The 23,230-nt window shown below is 39.5% G+C and overlaps 1 protein-coding gene and 1 non-coding gene across 22 annotated transcripts in view; both read right to left on the reverse strand.

Annotated features, from left to right (window-relative positions):
• SYNE1 (spectrin repeat containing nuclear envelope protein 1) overlaps positions 1-23,230 on the reverse strand; it is a 475,092-nt gene that overhangs the window by 378,999 nt on the left and 72,863 nt on the right. For all 21 annotated transcript variants that reach the window (XM_045058235.1, XM_045058234.1, XM_045058221.1 and 18 more), the window contains one exon: positions 14,006-14,067. In XM_045058235.1, coding sequence (XP_044914170.1) covers positions 14,006-14,067 — 62 coding nt within the window. The remainder of the gene's footprint in view (positions 1-14,005; positions 14,068-23,230) is intronic.
• On the reverse strand, positions 5,364-5,498 carry LOC111560733. Its single transcript, XR_002742712.1, has one exon. It is a non-coding gene; the product is annotated as a U4 spliceosomal RNA (small nuclear RNA).

Below are 23,230 nucleotides of genomic sequence, written 5' to 3' on the forward strand. Positions count from 1 at the left end.
ATTTGTGATTGCTGGATACCCACCGATTCCAATAACTAAAAAAAGACCTAAAGTAAAAGCCCATGGCACAGATTACTCTCAACTCCAATGGAGATACACACACACTGCTGAGCGCTATGTCAGGCTTGCTGAAAAGAACACAAAATCACGGCCTAAAATACTCTGAAAATGGCCTTCTGCACAGGCTGCAGAGAGGTCTCAAGACAAAGGGAGGTTGGCAAGGTGTGCTCTGTGCACCCTTGACGTCTCTGTATGGAGAATGACCCGTCACTTCTAGAGCCAGACAAACCACTACCTCTGGTTTACATACGTTTCAGGAAGGAACGATGTCACAGGCTGCAAGACAGTATATGGGGAAACATCCCAACCCAGGACCAGTCTATAGTGTTCACATTCTCTGATGGTCATCTGATGGGTGGGAGCAGCAAGTTAAACAACAGGAACAGAGAGGAGAGTGGGAAGGGAAGAGGGGTTGACCGGCAGATGTGGAGTGAGTTACCTCCCTAAAGATTGGCTAAGAGCCCAACCACACTAAAATGTCTAAAACTGCCACCGTATCTTTGGACCAGAGCAGTCAAACCATGATTATAACAGCCGGCAGTAGCCACGTCAAATTAATTCAATGTCTACAAGTTTTGCCATCTTATTCGGAAAATCTAATTAGATGTTTCCAACATTTCCAGAAACAAGGTGAAGTAACTTAAAACTTTTGTGTGTAATCTCTTCCTCTTTCACCGCCTTCATAAAAACACTATGGTGATTATTTTCCACCTCTGCTTGTCAAAGGTGAGAAGACAGTTCCCGTTCTGTTCTGTTTCCTCTGACAGATAGTTCTAATCATTTCCACTTCCTTAATTACTTAATTTATTTCCAAATACACATCCCAAAGGCAATGACTACTTCTCAGCCCAACTTTAAATCTGCTTGGAAAACTCTGCCCTTAACAATTTACATGTGTAATCAAATTCTTTCTACTACACAGCATAAAAGAATCACGCTCCCCAAGTTATTTGTTTTATTCGGTGCAGAGTTGGGGTCATCGTTTACTCTTCTCCTTTGCTCAGACACCATCTCTGCTCCATCAACAAATCTTGGTGGCTTTCTTTTCAAAGCTCATCCAGAATCCAACCACTTCTCACCACCTTCGCTACTTATTACTTTGGTCCAAGCCACCAGTCTCTTGCCGGGATGACTTCGACAGCCTCCTAACGTACGTCCCTCCTTGCACCCGTGCCCCTCTTCACTCTATTCTCAACATAATAGCCTCTTTGTCTTTTTGACTATCCATCTCCCTCATCAGGATATAAGCACCATGATGCGAGGATTTTTTTCTTCAATTTTGTTCACTGCTACATTCTTGGTACCTAGAACACTGCCGAGTAGGTAAACACCATGTTAAAATATTTAATGAATAAATGTATGAATAAATAGAGTGTAGTCCTAAGAGAAGGAGCTTTGACAAATACTATCAAAATGTTTATTCACTTGCATAAAAGTTGCTAGATCTATATCTATGTTATTACCAATGAATTAACAAAGGATGTTCTTTTTTTTAATGTTTATTCATTTTTGAAAGAGAGAGACAGAGCACAAGCAAGGGCGGGGCAGAGAGAAAGGGGGACATAGAATCCGAAGCAGGCTCCAGGCTCTGAACTGTCAGCACAGAGCCCAACGCGGGGCTCGAACTCACCAACTGTGAGATCATGACCTGAGCCGAAGTCACATGCGCAACCCACTGAGCCACCTAGGAGTTCTAAAAGGGCTACTCATTTTGAAATGACAATTTTCCTTTGTAACCTTTTAGTTACATATTTGGAAATAACAAATGCTTAGGATTATCAAACTAAAGTAGTTTTAGAAAACAACTAAAGAATTATTTTAGGGGAGCCTGAGTGGCTCAGTTGGTTAAGCATCTTACTTCAGGTTAGGTCACGATCTCACAGTTTGTGAGTTCGAGCCCCACATCGGGCTCTGTGCTGACAGCTCAGAGCCTGAAGCCTGCTTCGGATTCTGTGTCTCCCTCTCTCTCTGCCCTCCCCCACTTATACTCGCTCTCTCTCTCTCTCTCTCTCTCTCTCTGTCAAAAGTAAATAAACATTTAAAAAATTTAAAGAATTATTTTAGAGGGGGAATTATTGCATTTTCCTTTTCCTCTTTGCTTCTTTTTGTCCTAATCTTAGTTCAATTAATGGTCCCACTAAAGGATGTATAAGGAAACAGACGGAGATAAAATGCAATTATGAAAGTGTTTCTATATTATCTTTTAACACCGTTGATGGAAAGACAGCTGAAGAAGTTAGCAGCCACAGAAGAGATACTTAAGGACTCTGAAGATGTCAAAGTCATCATTAGCATAGACTATTAAAAGAAAACATGGAAAGTCAAAAGCGTTCCTTTTCAAGGAGTTTATGAATCTAATGTGATATTTTAAGACAAAATGTGCTCTTACTGGAATGTATTATGGGTTGAATTACACCCCTTCTCGCCAAGATACGTGGAAGTTATAAACCCCAGTACTTCCGAATGTGATCTTCTTTGGAAACAGGGTCTTTGGAGACGTAATCAGCTTAGAATAAAGTCATCAGGAGGGGACCTTATCCAATATGACCAGTATCCTTATATGAAGGGGAAATCTGGACACAGACCCAGACAGACCCAGAGCCAGGGTCTGGACTGATACAACTGCAAGCCAAGGACCCTCAGATACTTCAGACACCACCAGAAGCTAGGAAGCCGCAAGGACGGATTCTCTCCAGGGTGTCAGAGGGAGCATGGCTGTCTAGCCTTGAGAACACTGAGACAGGAAATTCCCCATCTGAAGCCACCCAGTATGGGGTGTTTTGTTATGTAAATTTTGCAAATGAATACAGAACCCAAATAATGTTTTATGATACTCTTTTTTAAGTTCTTCTAAAAAGTGGGGAAATGCTCATACCATGCCTGAGGTCATCCAAAAGGCAGTAGTTAAAATGTTTAGTGTCTATTCTTGGGGTGCCTGGGTCGGTTAAATATCCAACGCTTGATTTTGGCTCAGGTCATGATCTCATGGTTCTTGGGATCAAGTCCAATGTCAGGGTCTGCACTGACAGCTTTCAGAGCCTGCTTGGGATTGATTCGTGCTCTCTCTCTGTTCTTTCCCTGCTCTCTCTCTCTCTCTTTCTCTCTCTCTCTCTCAAAATAAATAAATAAACTTAAAAAAATAAACAAAATAAAATGCTTAGTGCTTATTCTTAATAACCCCATAGGTCTGGCAGACGGAGAAAGGGCTGTTCCTTGCATACTGGAACATGCACTAAACAGGAACACTAAACCATGACTATTTGAGACCTATTTGTTTTTCCCAAAGGATTTAGTATCAAACCATATATTCATTCACAACAAAGAGCATGAAGATTGAAATACAAATAGAGCATTCCATTCTATTTGATGAAATGAGAAAAAATGTGAAACTACAGAATTTTGAAACCAGTGGTAATGTCAAGATTACTTATACTATCTTTTTCTAATTAAAAACCTAACTTCCTGGGACACTTGGGTGGCTGAATTGGTTAAGCGTCTGACTCTTGATTTCCGGTCAGGTCATGATCTCATAGTTTGTGGGTTTGAGCCCCAGTATCTGTGCTGACAGCACAGGGTCTGCCTAGGATTCTCTCTCTCCCTCTCTCTGCCCCTCCCACACTCTCTGTCAAAAAATAAACTTAAAAATGAAAACAAATAATCTAATTTCCTGTAAAAGTTTTCTGAAAAACACATCTTTAAGTTGTTTCCTTCGGGGGCCAAGGTGGCACTATATAGTGACCACAGCCTATAGATCTTGCATAAAGTTCAGGAATTTGCTATGATAAGTAAATTTTTTAATTATTTTTAATGTTTTATTTATTTTTGACAGACACAGAGAGAGAGAGAGAGAGCAGGAGAGGGGCAGAGAGAGAGGAGACAGAGGATCCAAAGCAAGCTCTGTGCTGACAGTAGTGAGCCCAATGTAGCTCAAACTCACGAACCATGAGATCATGACCTGAGCCAAAGTCGGACGTTCAACCGACTGAGCCACCCAGGTGCCCCAAGATAAATTTTAAAATGCGAAAGAACTAACATCTTTTTAATGGTCATTTTTTAAAACATTTATCCCAACATAAGTTCTTTGCTCGAAAATGGAGACTACCCTGTTAGATCTAAAAAACATGGCCGCCATTAGGTAGGAATTTCCTCAAATTCAAGACTACCTCAACTCTGTCTTCCTCTCCGTGTTGATACCAAATTTAGGCACATCCACACTCACCCTTCCTATTTCCACCCTGGTTTCAGAGAAGGAGAGATGACTCTCCTCTGGTACAAACCTACAGGTTCCACTTGTGCTCTTGATTTTCTCTCCCACCTTGCCTCCTTGAGATCCTGTATCTCTGAAATGACTTTCTTTCCCTTCTTTTGCAGCCTCTTCCTCCCTGTTAGTTCTTGATCATACCCTTAGTAGACACACCTTAAAATTACCCCTTATTAAGACAGCTCTTGGGGCGCCTGGGTGGCTCAGTCGGTTAAGCGGCCGACTTCGGCTCAGGTCATGATCTCACAGTCCGTGAGTTTGAGCCCCGCGTCGGGCTCTGTGCTGACAGCTCAGAGCTTGGAGCCTGTTTCAGATTCTGTGTCTCCCTCTCTCTGACCCTCCCCTGTTCAAGCTCTGTCTCTCCCTGTCTCAAAAATAAATAAAACGTTAAAAAAAAAAAAAGACAGCTCTTACCAAACCCCATGTTCTGTGTTAGCTGATGCTCTAGCACACGAATAAGTAATGTACATTCAGTGTCCTAACATCCTTCCCTCTCATTTACTCATCAATTTGCCAGTCTGATTTCTGTTACAACATGGCTACTCCCCATGGTGGCCAATGACTTCCTAACTGCCAAATCAAATGGGTTTATCTCTACTGAGTAATTTCTCTGTCTAAAACTGGACTACTAGCTTTCCCCCAAGCCCGTTGTATTCTCTATGTATGTGAATGATCTTAATCATTTGCTCGTATCAGAAATCTACATGTCATTCTTGACTTTTTCTTCTCCAAGATTCTGATTAATTACTGAGTCTACTCCTACATACCTTTCAATGTGTCTACGTTTCTCCTACTCCACCTCTAACGTCACTTGCTCCTGCTCTAATTTATGACAGAGAGAGAAAGAGCGAGAGAGAGAGAGAGAGAGAGAGAGAGAGAGAGAGAGAGAGAGACCGAGGTGTTTAGAGACAAAGCGATCATTTAATTTTCCTGGCTAAGATTCTTTAATGTCTCCCACTGCCCATAACACAGTCCAAGTTCTCTTAATGACTGGCCTTTGACCAATTCTTAGTTTTCTCTGTTGCCAACCCACTCCTGGAGCCATATTTTCAGGCACTCTAAACTTCTTCCATTTCCTTTACTGGACCATGCTCTTTCTCACCTCTCAACTTTTAATTAGCAATAATCGCGCCTCGGATAAACCTCATTGGCTACGATACTGCCACTGCGCAAAGCTGACCTCTCAACTTTTAAAAACATTGGTTCCTTCACGTATCCAATCCCAAGGCATTTCTCAGGCCCTAGTTTAAATGTTCCTGTCTCTGAAAGCCTATTTTGATGCCTTCCTTCAAGTTTCCTGTGTCGCTGCTTATGCTTGCCAGGTGCTCTCTGAGACCCTGGCACCTCCCCTCGCATAGCATTTACCAACACACGCTTTGCTGTAATTGTTTGTTTCTTCTGTGACACTATCAGTTCCAGGAAGGCATGTACAACTGGGCTGTTCACCACTGTATCCACAACCCCTGGTGTATGACAGGTGCTTAAAAAGTATCTTCTGCATAAAGAGCTAAATAAACAATTGAAGCATGAAGAGTACACAACGGTTAATGCCCAAACTTCAGAGGTGTGGGGTTGAAATCTGGTTTTTCATCTACTTATGTGACCTTGAATTTATTAACTAACTCTTAACTTCGGTTATGATCTGTATGATGTAGCAAACAATACTCATATTTGATTCTTGTAGTGAAGACTAAATAAAAGACAAATTCGCTAAGGCATAGTGACGGGCACATGGTAAAAGTTCAACAAATAGTAGCCCGCAACTTAGAAATATTTTTAGCAATGAGTGATGAGAAGCTAGAACTAAATCAGTACTTAACTTTCAAAAAAAACATTGCTCAAAATCAGGGCGCCCAGGTGGCTCAGTCGGTGAAGCGCCCGACTTTGGCTCAGGTGACAATCTCACGGATCCTGAGTTCAAGCCCCACGTTGGGCTCTGTGCTGACAGCTCAGAGCCTGGAGCCTGTTTTGGATTTTGTGTCTCCCTCTCTCTCTGCCCCTCCCCCACTCTCTCCCTTTCTCAAAAAATGAATAAACACTAAAAAAAAAAATTACTCAAAATCAATATGGAGTGATTGCTAATTGCTAATTTAAAAAGTAAAAAAACAAATACTTTCTTTGAAAGGAGAAAGAAAGAGTCTGGTATCTTTCTGAAAAGGAAGAAAATGATAAAGTCCATGTCTGATGAAACCCCATTCTCAAAAGGAATTATCAGGGATATAAAATAAATGCAACCCACTAATTTTTGTTAATGTTACATTACATTATATTGACAATTTCTGATTTGCAATGTTTTGCATAATTGTAGAAGCATAAAGACTTCCATCTGAAAACAAAGCAAACATAAAAAAAATGAACTGATAATTATATCCACAAGTTTGAATAATCTACATCTGCGTACTAACAATGGCATAAAACACATATACACAGAAGATTCTTGAGGTTTTTTTCCCTGATTCGGTAAGGTTTTTGTTTTAAGAAAAGTATTTATTTGGGGCACCTGGGTGGCTCAGTCGGTTAAGCGTCCAACTTCAGCCCAGGTCATGATCTCACAGTTGGTGAGTTCAAGCTCCACGTCAGGCTCTGTGCTGACAGCTTGGAGCCTGGAGCCTGCTTCGGATTCTGTGTCTCCCTCTCTCTCTCTGCACCTCCCCAGCTCATGCTCGCACTCTGTCTCTGTCAAAAATAAATAAACTTAAAAAAAAAATTAAAACAGAAAAGAAAAGTATTTATTTGAAAACAGATTGCTCTCTTATAAGCACCCTCTCTCTTCACACTGCTGTCATAATATTTATAAAGAATTGTTACAATAGAATGGAATGCCATCAGTAAAAGAGTTTATCATTTTATTTAATTAGAAGGAAATAGTTTGTTAATTTGCAACTGGGCAAAGCAGCCAAGAACAAAATTAAAATTCTCCCATTAAAAACCTTCCCCAAATGCATCTCCATGAAAAATCTTTTGGACATGTCCTAATGCACCAAAGATTGAATGACCTTAGGAGAAAAGAATCGATTTTTCTACTTCTCAATTCAACATTCTAGCTCTTAAAACCTGACACAACTGATTATTAAAGCTATTTCTGGAAATGGTCAATTTCCAAAAAATTGGAAATGGTTTACAGTTCCTGTTTTACAAATGGATGAAATGGTTTACAGTTCCTGTTTGTTTGTTTTTATTTTTTATTTTTTTTGAAAATGAGAGAGAAAGTACAAGAAGGGGAGGGGGCAGAAGATGGGGGGGTGGACAGAGAGAGAGAGAGAGAGAGAGAGTCTTAAGCAAGCTCCACATTCAGCACAGAGCCCAAAGTGGGGCTCAATCCCAGGTCCTTAGGATCATTACCAGAGCAGAAATCAAGAGTCCAATGCTCAACTGACTGAGCCACCCAGGTGCCCCTACCATTCCAGTTCAAATCCACAAACATTCCCATGACTACTATGCAAATGCTCTCAGACAACTGACATCCTGCAAAATATTTACAACTTGCATTCTAGGAAAAAGTTGAAACTCTTTTTTTTTTTTCCTCCCAACTTAGCAATTTTCTCCTTTCTTGTTCTTAGAGATAAAATAACTTGGCACATTATGTACCATAATAAATAGGTGAAACAAGACTAGTATCTTGGTTACTAGCACAAAAAGTATTTTCAACCTGGGTCATTTTCTCACCTTTATTGGTAGATTTCAACAGAAAATTGTAGGGGGAACAAACACAACATAGGAATAAAATGCATTTTAACTCTTTTAAGTAGTTTGGCTCTGAGATGATATGAAATGAATCCAAAGCACAGAGCTATGCACTACAGGGGTTGAAATGAATGAAATGAAAGAGGAGACAAGCTTGTTCATGTCATCATGCCGGGATTGAGTTCCCATTCCTTTATTATAAATTTGGAAGAAATACTCGTGTGCTTCAAGCCAGACCTCAGAATGAACTTGGGGCCTGCTATGGACTAAATGTTTGAGTGTCCCCCAAATCCATGTTGAAGCCTCTAGTGTGATAGTAGAGGAAGAGGGGCCTTTATGAAGGAATTACATGTGTATGAGGTCATGAGATGATGCCCCCAGGATGGGACCAGTGTCCTTATGAGAAGAGGAAAAAAGACCAGAGTTCCCTCTCTCTCTGCCAGGTGAGGACACAGCCAGGAAGAGGACTCTCACCTTGTTGGCACGTGATCTTGGTCTTCTCAGGCCCAGAACTATGAGGAATAAATGTTTGTTCTTTAAGTCCCCCCAGTCTACAGTATTTTGTTATAAAAGCCCGAGCTGACTAACACAGGGTCTAAATTTGTTGTGTATTTGTTGGACAAAGTAAACAAGCAAACACACAAACAACACATCAAACCAGACTCAGTCTGATCCAACAAACTACAAGGGACCCAGTTCTTTGAAAGCCGACAGAATTCAGGTCTCCATGCTGGGAGCAGACTATCTCTTAGTTGTAGTATAAGCCACTACCTTGATTATTTAATAACCAAGAAGAAAGAGAGAAAGGGTGTTTCAAAAAGCTCTGGTGGATTAAAAAAAAGACATTGAGACATCAAGTTGCTTATTTGTGGGCTATTTTTTCTAGTGAGAAATGTTTGTAGCCTGAGTATGGCCTTCCCTGTGACTGAAAGTCTGGGTGTTGCTAATTGGTGATGGAGAGCCAAGGACCAAAAACTCAAGAAGCTGCTTTCACAAGAGACGTAATAAGACTCTCAGCATAACAAAAACTTCTGCGAAAGCTTAGCTGACCACAGTTGTATGTGTACGTGTGTGTCCACATGTGTGCCTGGGTTCCACGTCCGTAAGGTGCTAGAGTGATGGGACCAAGCACGCTCAGGCATCACAGAATGGCTTGGGGAACAAGTCTTACCATGCAGCAGTTCGAAAAGTGACACAATGTCCTGATTCAGGGGTCAGATCAAAGATACGAAGTTGACCTTTTTTTCTGTTGCAAGTGAGATATTAACATTCTCAGAAGGAAGCCCATTGCAATGGATTGGGAAGTGTGTGCTGCCATTTCAGTTTGGGTGTACAAGTAAAGGTGACCTCAGGGACTGTGAAGCCCAAGATACGCAGGTTGCATGTGTTTTTGCAGGGTTTAGGGTCCAGACAGAAAGAGATGGAAATGGGGATAAAGATAGGAATGGGGAAATTAAGATAGAGACAGTAAGGGGGTTGCTTGGAGGTATAACGGAGGAAGAGATGGGACAGAAAGATCGACATGGTGCAGGGATAGGAGACAGGTGGGTGGGGGAATGAGAAAGGGCTGGAAGTGGAACACTCAAAAAAGGACAAAGGTGGGCAAAGGATGGGAAAGAGAAAGGAATGAGTTGGGAATCATGTGATTAGTTGCGAAGACAAATACAGACAAACATTGACTCTATACATAGATACTCTAAAACTCTGCCAAGGCAGGGTCATGGGTCAGATTTGATTTTCAAAATGTTTTCCAAATATAAGTGAGTCCAGAAAGGAATATATTCTCAAATGAATTTGAGTGTCTTAGCTATGTTTGGCAAGGTACTACAATGACAGTATAAATAAATTCAGGATGGCAAGTATAGGTATCCTTCTTATGCTTCAGTTTTCTTTTTTCAAGATGACTCAGGAAAGAAAGAAATCAAAATACAGAAGAGAAAAAAACAAACAAAAAAATCTCTATTACATAAGATAATAATGGAGCAGTTGTGGAAGTAATAAGTTTCTGGGGTTTTCAAAACAATACCATTGATGTAAAAATGTGTAAAGTCAGGAAAGCACGTGGACTTTAGATTCAGGTCTGGATTAAAATCTCAGCAGCACCAACTACGAAGTATATGAAGATGTGTGCAATAAAATAACCTGTGTAAAACACTTGGCTCAATACCAGAGATTAATCATTTTCCCCAGGTGATAGCCTTACGATTCTAACAAAATAAGAAAAGATAGACTCTTTGCTGTTGGTGTATTAATCACCTCTGTCTGGTACGCAGCACTGTGCTTAGAGCTATTAAGATTTATAAAGAAATTCTGAGAATTAGCATATGCCTTAAAGACTCTACACGGGTGTTGGAAAGGCGAGGTATACAGTTCAAAATAATTTTAAGACATACTAAACTTCTCCACCTATGCTACAGGTTCTGGAGAAGGGCTAAGACTTTGCCCTCTACTGCACTACAGGCAGGAAAACCAGAGAAGGCAGGGGGGAGGCACTGGAGGAGGGGTGCAGGGGCAAGGGTACCACGCTTGGAGCATTTGCTAGGGGACAGACAGCCTCACTGCTTTGCCTGTGGTCAGAAATGACTTCATGAATGAGAAAGGCTGACACTACCCAGTAAAGGTAGGGCTATAGATATTTAGACGAGAAATTACAGGGGTGAGCTTACAAAGCAGGGCTGGAAAACAGAATGGAAAAAAAAATGCACATTGGTAGAGCCTAGTCCAATAACCAGTTATCACGTAAGTATGTAAAGTAACTTGGAGCAATGGTAAAACAATGATATTTGAAAACAAGCTCTTGGCATTTAGTCCCTTCACAAAGGCCCTTCATATACTGTGCACCATGGCATGCATTCGGATTTCCCCTCTTTTTAAGTATTCAGTATATAGATGAGTGTATCCCAAGGATTCTACTTGAAAAAGTTTCACAAAGATATTCAACTCCTATTCAAAAATAATTCATGTTTATTTAATTTTGAGAGAGACAGAGTGTGTGTGTGTGCACAAGTGGGGGAGGGGCAGAGAGAGAGGGAGACACAGAATCCAAAGCAGGTTCCAGACTCTGAGCTATTAGCACAGAGCCCAATGCGGGACTCAAACCCACAAACCATGAGATCAAGACCTGAGCCAAAGTCGGGCTCTTAATCGATGAGCCCCCCAGGTGTCCCTCAACTCCTATTTTTAAAAATCTGAAAAAGTTAATTATAAATTGTAACTTATAATTTATAATTATAAATATTTATAAATAAATATTTTTGCCAGTTAGATTAGGAAACACTGTTAACCTCCAAGAATGTTAATAGTGTAAGGAAATGGGCATTTGTATATGCTCTTGGTATATATTAAAATTGCAAACATGTATACCTGAGGACTATTGACCCACTTCTGAAAATGTATCTTAAGTAGAAAAATCACACAAGTGCACAAAGATATATGCCCAAGGACATTAAGTGTAGTACTGTATGTAACATTAAACAATTGAAAACCACTTAAATGACCATCAATAAGCTACAGGCTAATTTATGATTTATAATAAGTAATTATATTTTTAATAAAATATTATTCAGCCACTAAAATTATTACATAGCTCCGTATCCACTAACACGGAAATATGGGCTGAGTGAAACAGAGGCATACACAGCAGTATCCTGCAAATCATTTTTGTGAAATTGTGAGTGTTCATCTCTCGGTCTGTGAGTTCGAGTCCCGCGTCAGGCTCTGTGCTGACAGCTCAGAGCCTCGAGCCTGTTTCGGATTCTGTGTCTCCCTCTCTCTGACCCTCCCCTGTTCATGCTCTGTCTCTCCCTGTCTTGAAAAAAAAAAACGGTGTAGAAAAACGGTGATCAACGTGATGGTGATGATTTAAGGTGAAGATCATGAGATTTGAGCTGATTTCTACTTTCTTTACACTGTAAGAGGGTTGTTATTACTATTACAATTAGCATGTAACTTTCTTAACAATGTGAAGAAAAACACTAACTCTATTTTCATTTTTGAAAAAGAATAATCTTCCCCAATTGATGACAATTCTGTAGCAAAGTAATGACTGGCTGGCACCAGCCAAGACCTGAGAAAATGAGCCCCCGGTGGCATTTACTGCCTTTTCACAGGGCAGATTCCGGGGGCAACCACTATGTCAGAGAATTCTCTTCTCATCAAGGGACTTCTGGAAAGCAATGAAAGGAGATACAATCCCAGTTTACCAAATCCAGACACATTGTTTAGTCTTCTGTCATAACTGGATTGTGAGCCTCTCAAGGCCTGGGAAAGTGTCTCACCAACGTTTTCCTCTCTCCAAAGCCTACCTTAGACACACAGTGAGCAGTTAATTTGTACAATGGGACCGCAATAAATCGCCATGCTTTGTTTGCTTCTGAACCGTAAAAGACGCTTTGGGGAAGTCCCTGATCAAAAGTTGCTCATGGGGTTATGCCTGGAACACTGTAGGGAGGTACCACTCGCAGCAAAGGATCCATTAACTGAATTCAGACAATTGTCTGCGTTTACAAATGCAATGTTTTTTGGTTCACATGTTTTTTTCAACTGCATATTTATGAGACTAATTTTATTGTGGTATAGCCATATTGGAATTTGTTTTATAGTAGCATTTACGTTCAAAGTCATTACAATGTGCAAATACATAGTCATCTGATACAACCTCATGTTGGTATGGATAATCTCAGAATGATTAGTCTTTTTGGTGTCCTGACACCACAGTTACTTGGCTATCAAAGAACCTAAGAAGAGGAGCGCCTGGGTGGCTCAGTAGGCTGAGCATTGGGCTTCAGCTCAGGTCATGATCTCGCAGTTTGTGGGTTTGAGCCCCGCATCGGGCTCTGTGCTGACAACTTAGAGCCTCGAGCCTGCTTCTGATTCTCTGTGTGTGTCTTTCTCTCTCTGCCCCTCCCTGCCCACCCATCCCCTCTCTCTCAAAAATAAATAAACATTGGGGCGCCTGGGTAGCTCAGTCGGTTAAGCGGCCGACTTCGGCTCAGGTCATGATCTCTCGGTCTGCGAGTTCTAGTCCCGCATCGGGCTTTGTGCTGACAGCTCAGAGCCTGGAGCCTGTTTCAGATTCTGTGTCTCCCTCTCTCTGACCATCCCCTGTTCGTGCTCTGTCTCTCCCTGTCTCAAAAAAAAAAAAAAAAAAAAAAGTAAAAAAAAATAAACATTAAAAAAAACCTTTTTTTAAAGGCACCTAAGAAGAGAACCCAAATCCTGTCATAATCTACTCATACTAAATTCTTTGCTCAGGACAGACCACTCCTTGCTTCTTTCTGTTCCAAAAGAAATTGGCTGAATGGGTGATGGGCATTAAGGAGGGAACTTGTTGGGATGAACACTGGGTGTTATATGCGACCAATGAATCACTGGGTTATACTCCTGAAACCAATATTACAGTGTATGCTAACTAACTTGAATTTAAATAAATTAATTAAAAAAGAAACCAAAATTCAGCACAAATTCTCCTTTTTTTCCTTTTCAAATGTTTATTTGAGGGAGAGAGGGAGAGAGCACAAGTGGGGGAGTACAGAGAGAGAGAGAGAGAGAGAGAGAGAGAGAGAGAATCCCAAGCAGGCTCCATGCTGTCAGCAAAGACTCAAACATGGGGCTCAATCTCACGAACTGTGAGACCATGACATGAGCTGAAATCAAGAGTCGGACACTTACCCAACTGAGCCACCCAGGCACCTCACAAATTCTCCTTTTCATATGACATACACATTATTACAGAAGAAATAACTGAACCAAATATTTCATCAGAATTCATAGCATTGACATGAAGAACTGACCTCGTGACCCTAGCTACCCATTCATTTCTTCTCAGAGGCAATGTTAGCAAATGCCACATGTAGGCAACGGTTAAGCTGACAGAACTGCCGATATCATTGATCAGTATTAGTGACAAGAGCGTCAAGAGTATTCCTTTATTACACTTGGCATTCAGTGATTTATCAGCTCCAACCAAGTAAACATAGAACTCTGGGTAATTTCCTTTACCTTGGTCAGATGCGAGTTGATCCATTTCGTGAAAGTACGTTTTTGTACTATCTCTTGCTCATCTAGAAGAAAAAAAATAAATCTAGTTAGGTAACATAGTATACCATGAAGTCATATCCTAAAAAACATTCAGTTACAAACTCTAGAAATAATCATATTATTTTGTTTTCTAACCCATTTTGCCAATTGTTGTCTTGAAGGAAGGGACAGTACAATTCCAAGTAGGCTATTTCCGATTTACGTAAAAAAATTTTTTTTTAATTTTTATTTATTTTTGCGAGGGAGAGACACAGAGTACACGTGGGAGAGGGGCAGAGAGGCAGGGAGACACCGAAGCAGGCCCCAGGCTCTAAGCTGTCAGCACAGAGCCCAATATGGGGCTCAAACTCACAAACTGTGAGATCATGACCTGAGCTGAAGTCGAACGCTCAACCAAGTAAGCCACCCAAGCGCCCCTAGACTATTCCTTTAAACATTATTAGCAAATGCTTCAAAATTTTCAATATGTTAGCCCGATGTTAACCTTCATTCACTTATTGACAGTTCACTATACAGTTATACCCCAATAAAGCTGTCTGAAAAAGTTCACTGAGACCAACCAAGTGCCAAGTTTTATGTTAGGTGCGAAGAGATAGAAAACAACAGGGCATTGTCCCCGCCATGAAATAGCTAGAAGTGGAGACAGCAAGCAAGGGCAGGTGCATAGTTGAGGGTTCTACAGTAATGTTATAAGATAGAGCTGTGTATGTGAGGCATCACAGGGACTTAACCATCTGGGGAGTGTGGTGAACACTCTTGTGGTGACCCTCAAAGATCCCACCCCTTGGAGTTCACACCCTTGTGTAGGCAGACTACAGGCAGTACATGTGACTTGTTTCTAACCAACAGAATATGGCAAAGGCAACGGGCCGTCACACCTAGAGACATGTGACTCTGTATTAGATTCCATCCTGGCCAACTGGAGTGATTCTCCTTTTGGCTTGGAGGAAGCAAATAGCCATGTGTGAACTGACCATGGAGGGGGCCGTGTGACAGGGAAGAGCAGGCCACCTTTAGGGAATGGTGGTCTCCAGCCAAAAGTCAGCAAGCAGCTGGGACCTCAGTCACACAGCCACAAGGAAATGAATTCTGCTAACAACCCGAATGAGTTCAAAGGTGCATTCTTCCCTATTTCAGCCTCTGGATAAAAATGCAACCTAGCTGACATGGCAGACTTGTCCGCTTGATGGCCGACTTGCGGGACCCTGAGCAGAGAACACATCCAAGCTGTGCATGGCCTCCTGACTTACCAATTTTGAGGATGATAAAAGAAAACTGTTTTAAAATGCTAAGTTTGTGGTAATTTCTTACGAACCAAGAGAAAATTCACATCAGATGCAAAAAGAAGTAGGGTCCAAGAAGGTTTTAATTAGAGGCATAAAGATAGGAAGGCCAGAGAGGGAGGGGCCAGTTTAACCCCTTTTAAGAAAAGGTGAATTCTATTCATTCCAACAACATCTACCGAGTGTCAACTGTTTATAAAACACTAGACCAGATGTTGGGAAGAACACAGTTGAACAAGACATCATTTCAATTCCTTGCCCTTTGAGGGCTGGTGTGCTCAGATCCACATCCCTGGAGCTGACCTCTTCTGGGCTTCAAGTGAGAACATCTGACTGCCTATGGGAATATAAGCCCCATGAGGACAGTAACTTTGTTCCCAATGCCTACAAACATGAGAAAAAAATACTGTGCAATGGAGGAATGAAGAAAATTAGTAACATTTTAATTTGGAGAAATTTTGAATATATCCGAAGAACTTGCAGAATACCATTATCTTCAATGTACTTTAGGCATGCACTTCTAAAACTTTCAAGTACATACAAAAACAAATAATAATACATATACTTTTTCTGTACCAGGCACTGATAGTTATTTTCTTCCTCCCTCCCTCCCTTCTTTCCTTCCTTCCTTCCTTCCTTCCTTCCTTTCTTCCTTCCTTCCTTCCTTCCTTCCTTCCTTCCTTTTTTCTTTCTTTCTTTCTTTCTTTCTTTCTTTCTTTCTTTCTTTCTTTCTTTCTGTAAAGAACTTAAGAATTATATGGGATGTTTAAAAGGCTGAGTTTGAAAGAAGATGAGAGATTTCTGTCCAGGGGCACCGGGTGGCTCAGTGGGTTAAGCATCCAACTTTAGCACAGGTCATGATCTCATGGTTCATGAGTTCAAGCCCCACATCAGGCTCTGTGCTGACAGCTAGGAGCCTGGAGCCTGCTTCCGATTCTGTGTCTCCCTCTTCCTCTGTCCCTCCCCCGCTTGCACTCTATCTCTTTTTCAAAAATAAATAAACATTAAAAAATAAAAATATTTCTGTCCATATCTTTTTGGAAAACCCAGATAAAATCTCAAATTTAACTACAAAACAAACTGGAAATACAGCCACTCTGAGTTCTCAGAAAAAGAAAAATGTAATGGAATTAACTGTATCACTCCCTGACAAGGTCCTGTCAAACTTTGCTGAAAGCTTAATTCTAATAATTTTATTTGCTTTATTATTTTTTGTATTACATGTCTTCATTTGAGTATCTGATACATCTGACTCTGACAAAAATATTTATTTTTAGGCCTTTCATGATATGAATGGCCTATTATATTAAGGATTAGGTGACAACTAAACGTAGAGCAAAAAACAGAATTTACTGGAAACTATAGAAAGTAAGTTTTAAAATACTAAACTGACATGCTTTAGTTCAAATTTTAAAAATATCACTTCAACATGTATTTACTTTTGACCAAGGAAGTGTATAAAGGAAACAAATGAAAAATAATTTATTTTATCAAAAATGTGATAGATTTGGCAAATGCTAAGTGAAACAATTAGCACCAAAGCAGCTTGTTGTCACCTAAAATATATAAATTCTGTGCTCTAAGATAATATAAGTCATAATGTCTTAACACCTTTTTTTTAAAATTTTTTTTAACGTTTATTTATTTTTGAGACAGAGAGAGACAGAGCATGAATGGGGGAGGGTCAGAGAGAGAGGGAGACACAGAATCGGAAGCAGGCTCCAGGCTCTGAGCCATCAACCTAGAGCCCCACGTGGGGCTCGAACTCAAGGATCGCGAGATCGTGACCTGAGCCGAAGTCGGAAGTTCAACCGACTGAGCCACCCAGGCGCCCCCTTAACATCTTCTTATATGCAGTATGGGAAGTGATAATGCAAATTCATCTTCTGGTTCCAAACGCTTTTAATTATTTCTAGTAGTGTTATTTCCCCAGTGAATCAAAGTAATCATTAATTGGTCGGTTTGCAGTGACTCAGCAAGGAAATACTCTGGATGAATCTACATATATGTAATCATCCTTTCATCAAAATTATTAACATTTCCTTTCCCTAAGAAATACTCTTGGCAAAGTCACGGTATTGTTTATTCTTCAGAAGTATTCTCTCTTTTTTTTTTTTTTAATTTTAATTCCAGTATAATTAACACACAGTATTGTATTAGTGTCATGTGTACCCAGGCACTGATATTTCCTCTCTCTCTAATGATCCCATTATATTTTAATTATTTAATGATAAATTATTACAGTGCTCGCTTCGGCAGCACATATACTAATGATAAATTATTACATACCATATGTAATACATCCATATTAACTCATTTACTTCTTGTAACAAGTCTTCAAGCAAGAACTGTTATAAATGCCATTTTACAAGAAAACCAAGGCACGTAGACGTTAAGCATTTTTACCAAAGCCACCCAGAGGCAGAGCCAAGCTTTAGTCTCCACAGTCAGGTTGTTACACCATCATACTACTGCCCAAGGATAGCATGGGAATTACCATATTAGTCATATCAAATATTCATCAGATTAAAATGATAAATTCATAGTTAAATCAATTTGAGTTTGACCTTAAAATCTTTAGCTTCTATGAATAAAGTCATGCAGCAGCAGAATAATCTTAATTAATCAAACCAGATTTGATAGAATTCAGGACTTTATCCATAATATATAAAATCCAATTCTAGGTTTAAAATAGACTACAGTTACAGTGTATATAAATTTTTAAACTCAATTTGAGGTTGTACACAATTTTATTAATGTTACAAGATGTCAGTGTTTTAAAATCTTAAATGAACACAGTGTTAGTGTATGAGTTAGAAATTTATGTAATAAACTATTGATATTACTTCCTGATTTTAAGTTGTTATATTTTTACTACTCTCACCTTTAACGAAACAATACTGCTATTGTACTGGTTTCATCTGATGGTAAATCTCTGAGTTTATATTTAGACTTTGGCAAAAAAAGGTCTTTTTTTAGAAAGCCCAAATTATGGTTGTTGTTGTTTTTTTTTTTTTGTAGCATTCATTGTATATATGTAAGTGTCAAATTCTTTACATGTTTCCTTTTATATTACAGCTGCAAAAGCAGTTTACTGGGTTCTAGCAATCTACTTTTTATATTTTCAGACACAGCCAACTGAATTCTAAGTAAATGTTTTCTGATTGTACTTACGATATTCCCCAAGTAAAGAAAAATTCCTAAAACTTCATCATGTCAGCAAATACTCATTTTTGATATAAAAATCTAATTTAGTCCAGGATTTTGTAGTTAAATCTGATAACAACAGCATAAAATGTTTAAATTGTGGAAGTATTATGAAATATGAAGTGAATGTCTACCACACTGCATTAAAACAGCATTATGAACAATAACACTTCTTTATAAAGCTGTTGATGATGCACTGAACTAATCTCTACAATATTGGTTTATAGTTCTTCCTGTGTATAAGTAGTTATATTTAATAGGGTATTATTTAAATGTATTTAATTGTTAATCTTATAGTGATTTTTCTATCTTCTGCTTTTTAGAACAACATGATACGGTCTTACCAAGTGTTCATAGGTATGCATGCTAAATATTTCCAACAAAACTGTAAAAAGAGTAATGTGTTAAGACATTTAGGTGAACATGTATACTAGTTGTAAATGCAGAGAACTCTGTCTATGTCACACATGTAAACTCAGTTTTCCAGTTCTAGGAATCACAGAGAACAAGAAGTTAATCCTGTTTACAAGTTCTATTCCCTGGGGCACCTGGGTGGCTCAGTCAGTTGAGAGGCTGACTTCAGCTCAGGTGATGATCTCACGGTTCATGAGTTCAAGCCCCACGTTGGGCTCTGTGCTGAGAGTTCAGAGCCTGAAGCCTGCTTCGGATTGTGTCTCCCTCTCTCTCTCTGCCCCTCCCCCACTTTCACTCTGTCTCTCTCTCTTAAAAATAAATAAATCTAAAAAAAATTTTTTTTAGAGTTTTATTCCTTAATATCTATTAATACAAACTAAAATCCACCTAGTACTTAAACCAGTCAGTGTGAGGTCCTCCTTGGGTCTTTACTTATCCTCATCCCCACCCAACAAACTCATAAGGAACGGCTGTGGATTTTATTTCCTGAATATCTCATCTAAATCAGTATTGGTGCTGTTATCAGTAATGGTGCTCATCTAAATCAGTATCGGTACCATCATCTTTTGGGTACCTATTCGTTTCCACCACTAGAATCTAAGTTTCAGATTATATGGCACAGACCACATCTGACTTATCCATCACCGTCTTCTTCATTATTGCATAGTAGATGATTTAATTACTAAAGAAATGAATGGATGCATTTGTTAAGGAAGTGCTAGAGACTAAGAAACAGGCCCTCTTCTAAGGAACTAGTAATAAATGGAAAAGACAAATATGGAAATAATAGCTCAAAGCAATGTGTCAGCTACTATAATGGAAGAACATATAAAATGTTGAGGGAACATAAATACAGGAGTAGCTAGTTCTCTTACAGGGTAATGGCACAGGCTGGAAGAGTCAGAGAAGCTAAAAAAGGAGGTGTCGTTACATAGAACATCAGCAGGTAAGTAGAAATTTGCAGGTAGAGAGCTTTTTAGGAGAAAGCGGCAGTCTCTTAAAAACATGGCATGATGTATTAAAGCGACAGTAAAAATCTGTTACAGCTGAATTATAAAGCAGAGAGGGTTTGAGAAGGATAAAGAAGGAAGTGAGCCTAGAAAACAGCTAACAATCAGGTTCTTAAAGCCTTTGAATCACTTGCCACGGAGTTTGGTCTCCATCTTCTGAACAACGGGAAGCCACGAACGGTTTTGGACAGGACAAAGATATGATCGTATGAGACCTGAGACACAGAAATATATACTCCAGTGGCAGTGTAGAAGCTTACTTGGAGGAAGAAGAGGCTGGGAGCAGGGAGGATATTTAGGATTATACTAGCAGAACGCATGTTAAAAGTGATGAATTCTTTTAACAGGGATGAACAAGGTAAGTGAGACGGCTGCAAGGCAACAATTGGAAATGGACAGGTGCTAAGGGTGCTGTCTATATTTTTTTTATCATGCACAACTGGATAATGATGCCACTAACCAAGGAAGGAAAGAGAAGTAGCAGGCTCCAGAGAGAGAATTATGAGGATTCTGGTGCATTGCAAATGCATCACGAAATGCCTAGAAAAGATGGTGGTGTCAGCTCAAAAGCAAGGTGAGACTTCAGAAGCCAGAAAGAGTAGGAGGTGGGTGCCCCACAGATAGGAACCCGTAACAGCCTCCCATTTAAGGCCAAGTTTTGATCCATGTATGACTGGGCAAAAGCAGTTCCAATTCTCCTCCTCTCTAAATCTGAACCTTGATTCCTTTCTAAAGGCCAGACTGTGTGAGGTAAAAAGAAAACAAAAACAAAAACAAAAACAAACAAACCAAACCAGTAGGTATGAAAACTAAGTCCTTCACCTTGGAGGTTTCCATGATTGGTTCTGTTTCAAAGGCAGTTGGTCTGAGAGACCTAAGGAGTTGGAAGCTTCTAGATCTTAAGAGAGGTCTCTGTAGGAAGGCTATTACACAAACATGGCTCTGGGTGATGTTATAAGAAATAATCCTGACATTCCAAGGCACTTTCGCTCTCTAGAAACAAGTGAAAGATAAAGGGAGCAGGATCTGACATTCAATTTCTAGACTTCTTTGTCCTGTTATAGATTTCTTAGGTATTTTGCCATTTCAGGATAGGATCATGACACATGCAGAAATGAGGCCCAATTTGGCAACAGTGATTAAATCTGACCATTAACAAACTATCACACCTGACTATAGTCAACGGTTTTCCTCCTGGTGAGTCGTAAGTCATAGTAACAGTGACTTGCTGATTTTGCACAACTGTGGTTTGTCCCAAGTGACTTACACATGTATGTGCAAGCAAAGAGACCACAGTAAAAAGTGGCCTAGATTATGTGGAGCCTTTGCAATCAATCATGAAAATGTTGCTGCCTATAAACATGTTAGTTGTATTTTTATTAAATATAGTCCACATATAATGAATTTACCATACATAATATGTAAAACTGTGAGACAGAGGTCCATGGTCATTAGCTTTTAAATAGCATTACTTACATTTTAAAAAGTTAAAATATATGCCAATGTCCTTCTAATAGATGGTGACTTTAAAAATACTAAAAATTAAAAAATAAAAATAAAAATACTAAACGTAATTGAAATTGGCATATTTCAATGTATTTAACAAATATTTTTTTAATGTATTTATTTAAATTCAAATTAGTTAACATAGAGTGTAGTGTTGGTTTCAGGAGTAGCACCCAGTGCTCATCCCATCAGGTGCCCTCCTTAACGACCATCACCCATTTGGCCCATCCCCCCCACACCTACCTTCCCTCCAACAACCCTCAGCTTGTTCTTTGTATGTAACAAATCTTCCATAAGAACTTATTTCTGAGAGAGAGAGCATTTCATAAATGGGTACTCACATAACGATGTTTATTTTCATCAGTCATGATCAATCATAAAGATCAAAATAGTGAATTCCTGGGTATATTTATCCTTAATATCATGTTAATATAAAATTACCAACAAGAGGGGCGCCTGGGTGGCTCAGTCATTTAAGTGCCCGATTTCGGCTCAGGTCATGATCTCACAGTTCGTGGGTTCAGCCTCACATCCAGCTCTGTGCTGACAGCTCAGAGCCTGGAGCCTCCTTCAGATTCTGTGTCTCCCTCTTTCTCTGCCTCTCTCCCGCTTGTGCTCTGTCTCCCAAAAATAAATAACTGTTAAACAAAAATTAAAAAAAAAAAAACACCAACAAGAAAAACTGCTTAAATAAGTAGATAAAGTTGTCAGGTCTGAAACTGCAATCTTTGACAAAAATATTAATGTATCATATATTGATACATTGATAACTTGCAATAGGCTATGATTAACTTGTTTGTGTTTTGCAGATTGTCATTCTATTCTTTAGGTGCATGAATGACAATGATGACTTAAATAAACGTCTTACAGATTTTCATTACCTGAAAATATAAATGCTAATTTAAAACAAAAATTTTAAATTATAATTTCCTAATTATACCTAATAAAGTTTTTCATTATTTCTGCAGAAGAATTCTTCTGCAGAAGAATTTACCTCAGTAAAAAGTTGGAAAGAAATTTTAAAGTAGAAAGTAGATTGGACTTTTTGCACAACCAGATGACATGGCTACAGACAGAAAAACAACAAAATCATAGAGTAACAATGTAACCATTATTAACTAAATAACAGCCACAATGAGATGGTCGAAACCAAATTACTGGTTTGGGGATCAGAATCATATGATCCCAGTTGTATATCTACAGTTACTAAAATCATCACTAACTTTGTTATACAGGGGTAGGGTCCAAGGTATGTTGGCTATTTCAACATAATGAAATAACGTTTATAATTATCCAATGTTTAGATTGGTAAATTAAACGGATAAATGAAAAAAAAATTACAAAATCAGGCTATGGCTAATTACAAAATATCTACACAAATTCCTCTCATTTGGATTATCACAGCATTTGCAATGTGATTTTGCTGTTCCTCCTGCGGACACAAAGTGGATGCCACACCCCCTGAGTCTAGATGGGCCTTGAGACTTGCTTTGACCAAATAACATGGCTGACATGATTTTATAGGACTTCTGAGGCTGGGCCTTGAAAAGGCTCCATTTTGGCTCGTAGAGAGCTCTGCCCTGAGACCACCACACAAGGAAGCTGCCGTAGCACCCTAGAGGGAAAAAGTCATGTTGAGGAGAACCGAGGCACCCCAAGTGCAAGCTAGCACCATTAGCAGCCATCCAAGTCAGTGGACCTACCAGCCCTGCTAATGCTCCAGCGGAATGCATTTCTATAAATGAGCTCAGGCATAGTCAGCGCAG

This window comes from Felis catus, chromosome B2 (assembly GCF_018350175.1).
Source record: "Felis catus isolate Fca126 chromosome B2, F.catus_Fca126_mat1.0, whole genome shotgun sequence".
NCBI classification, from domain to species: Eukaryota; Metazoa; Chordata; class Mammalia; order Carnivora; family Felidae; genus Felis; species Felis catus.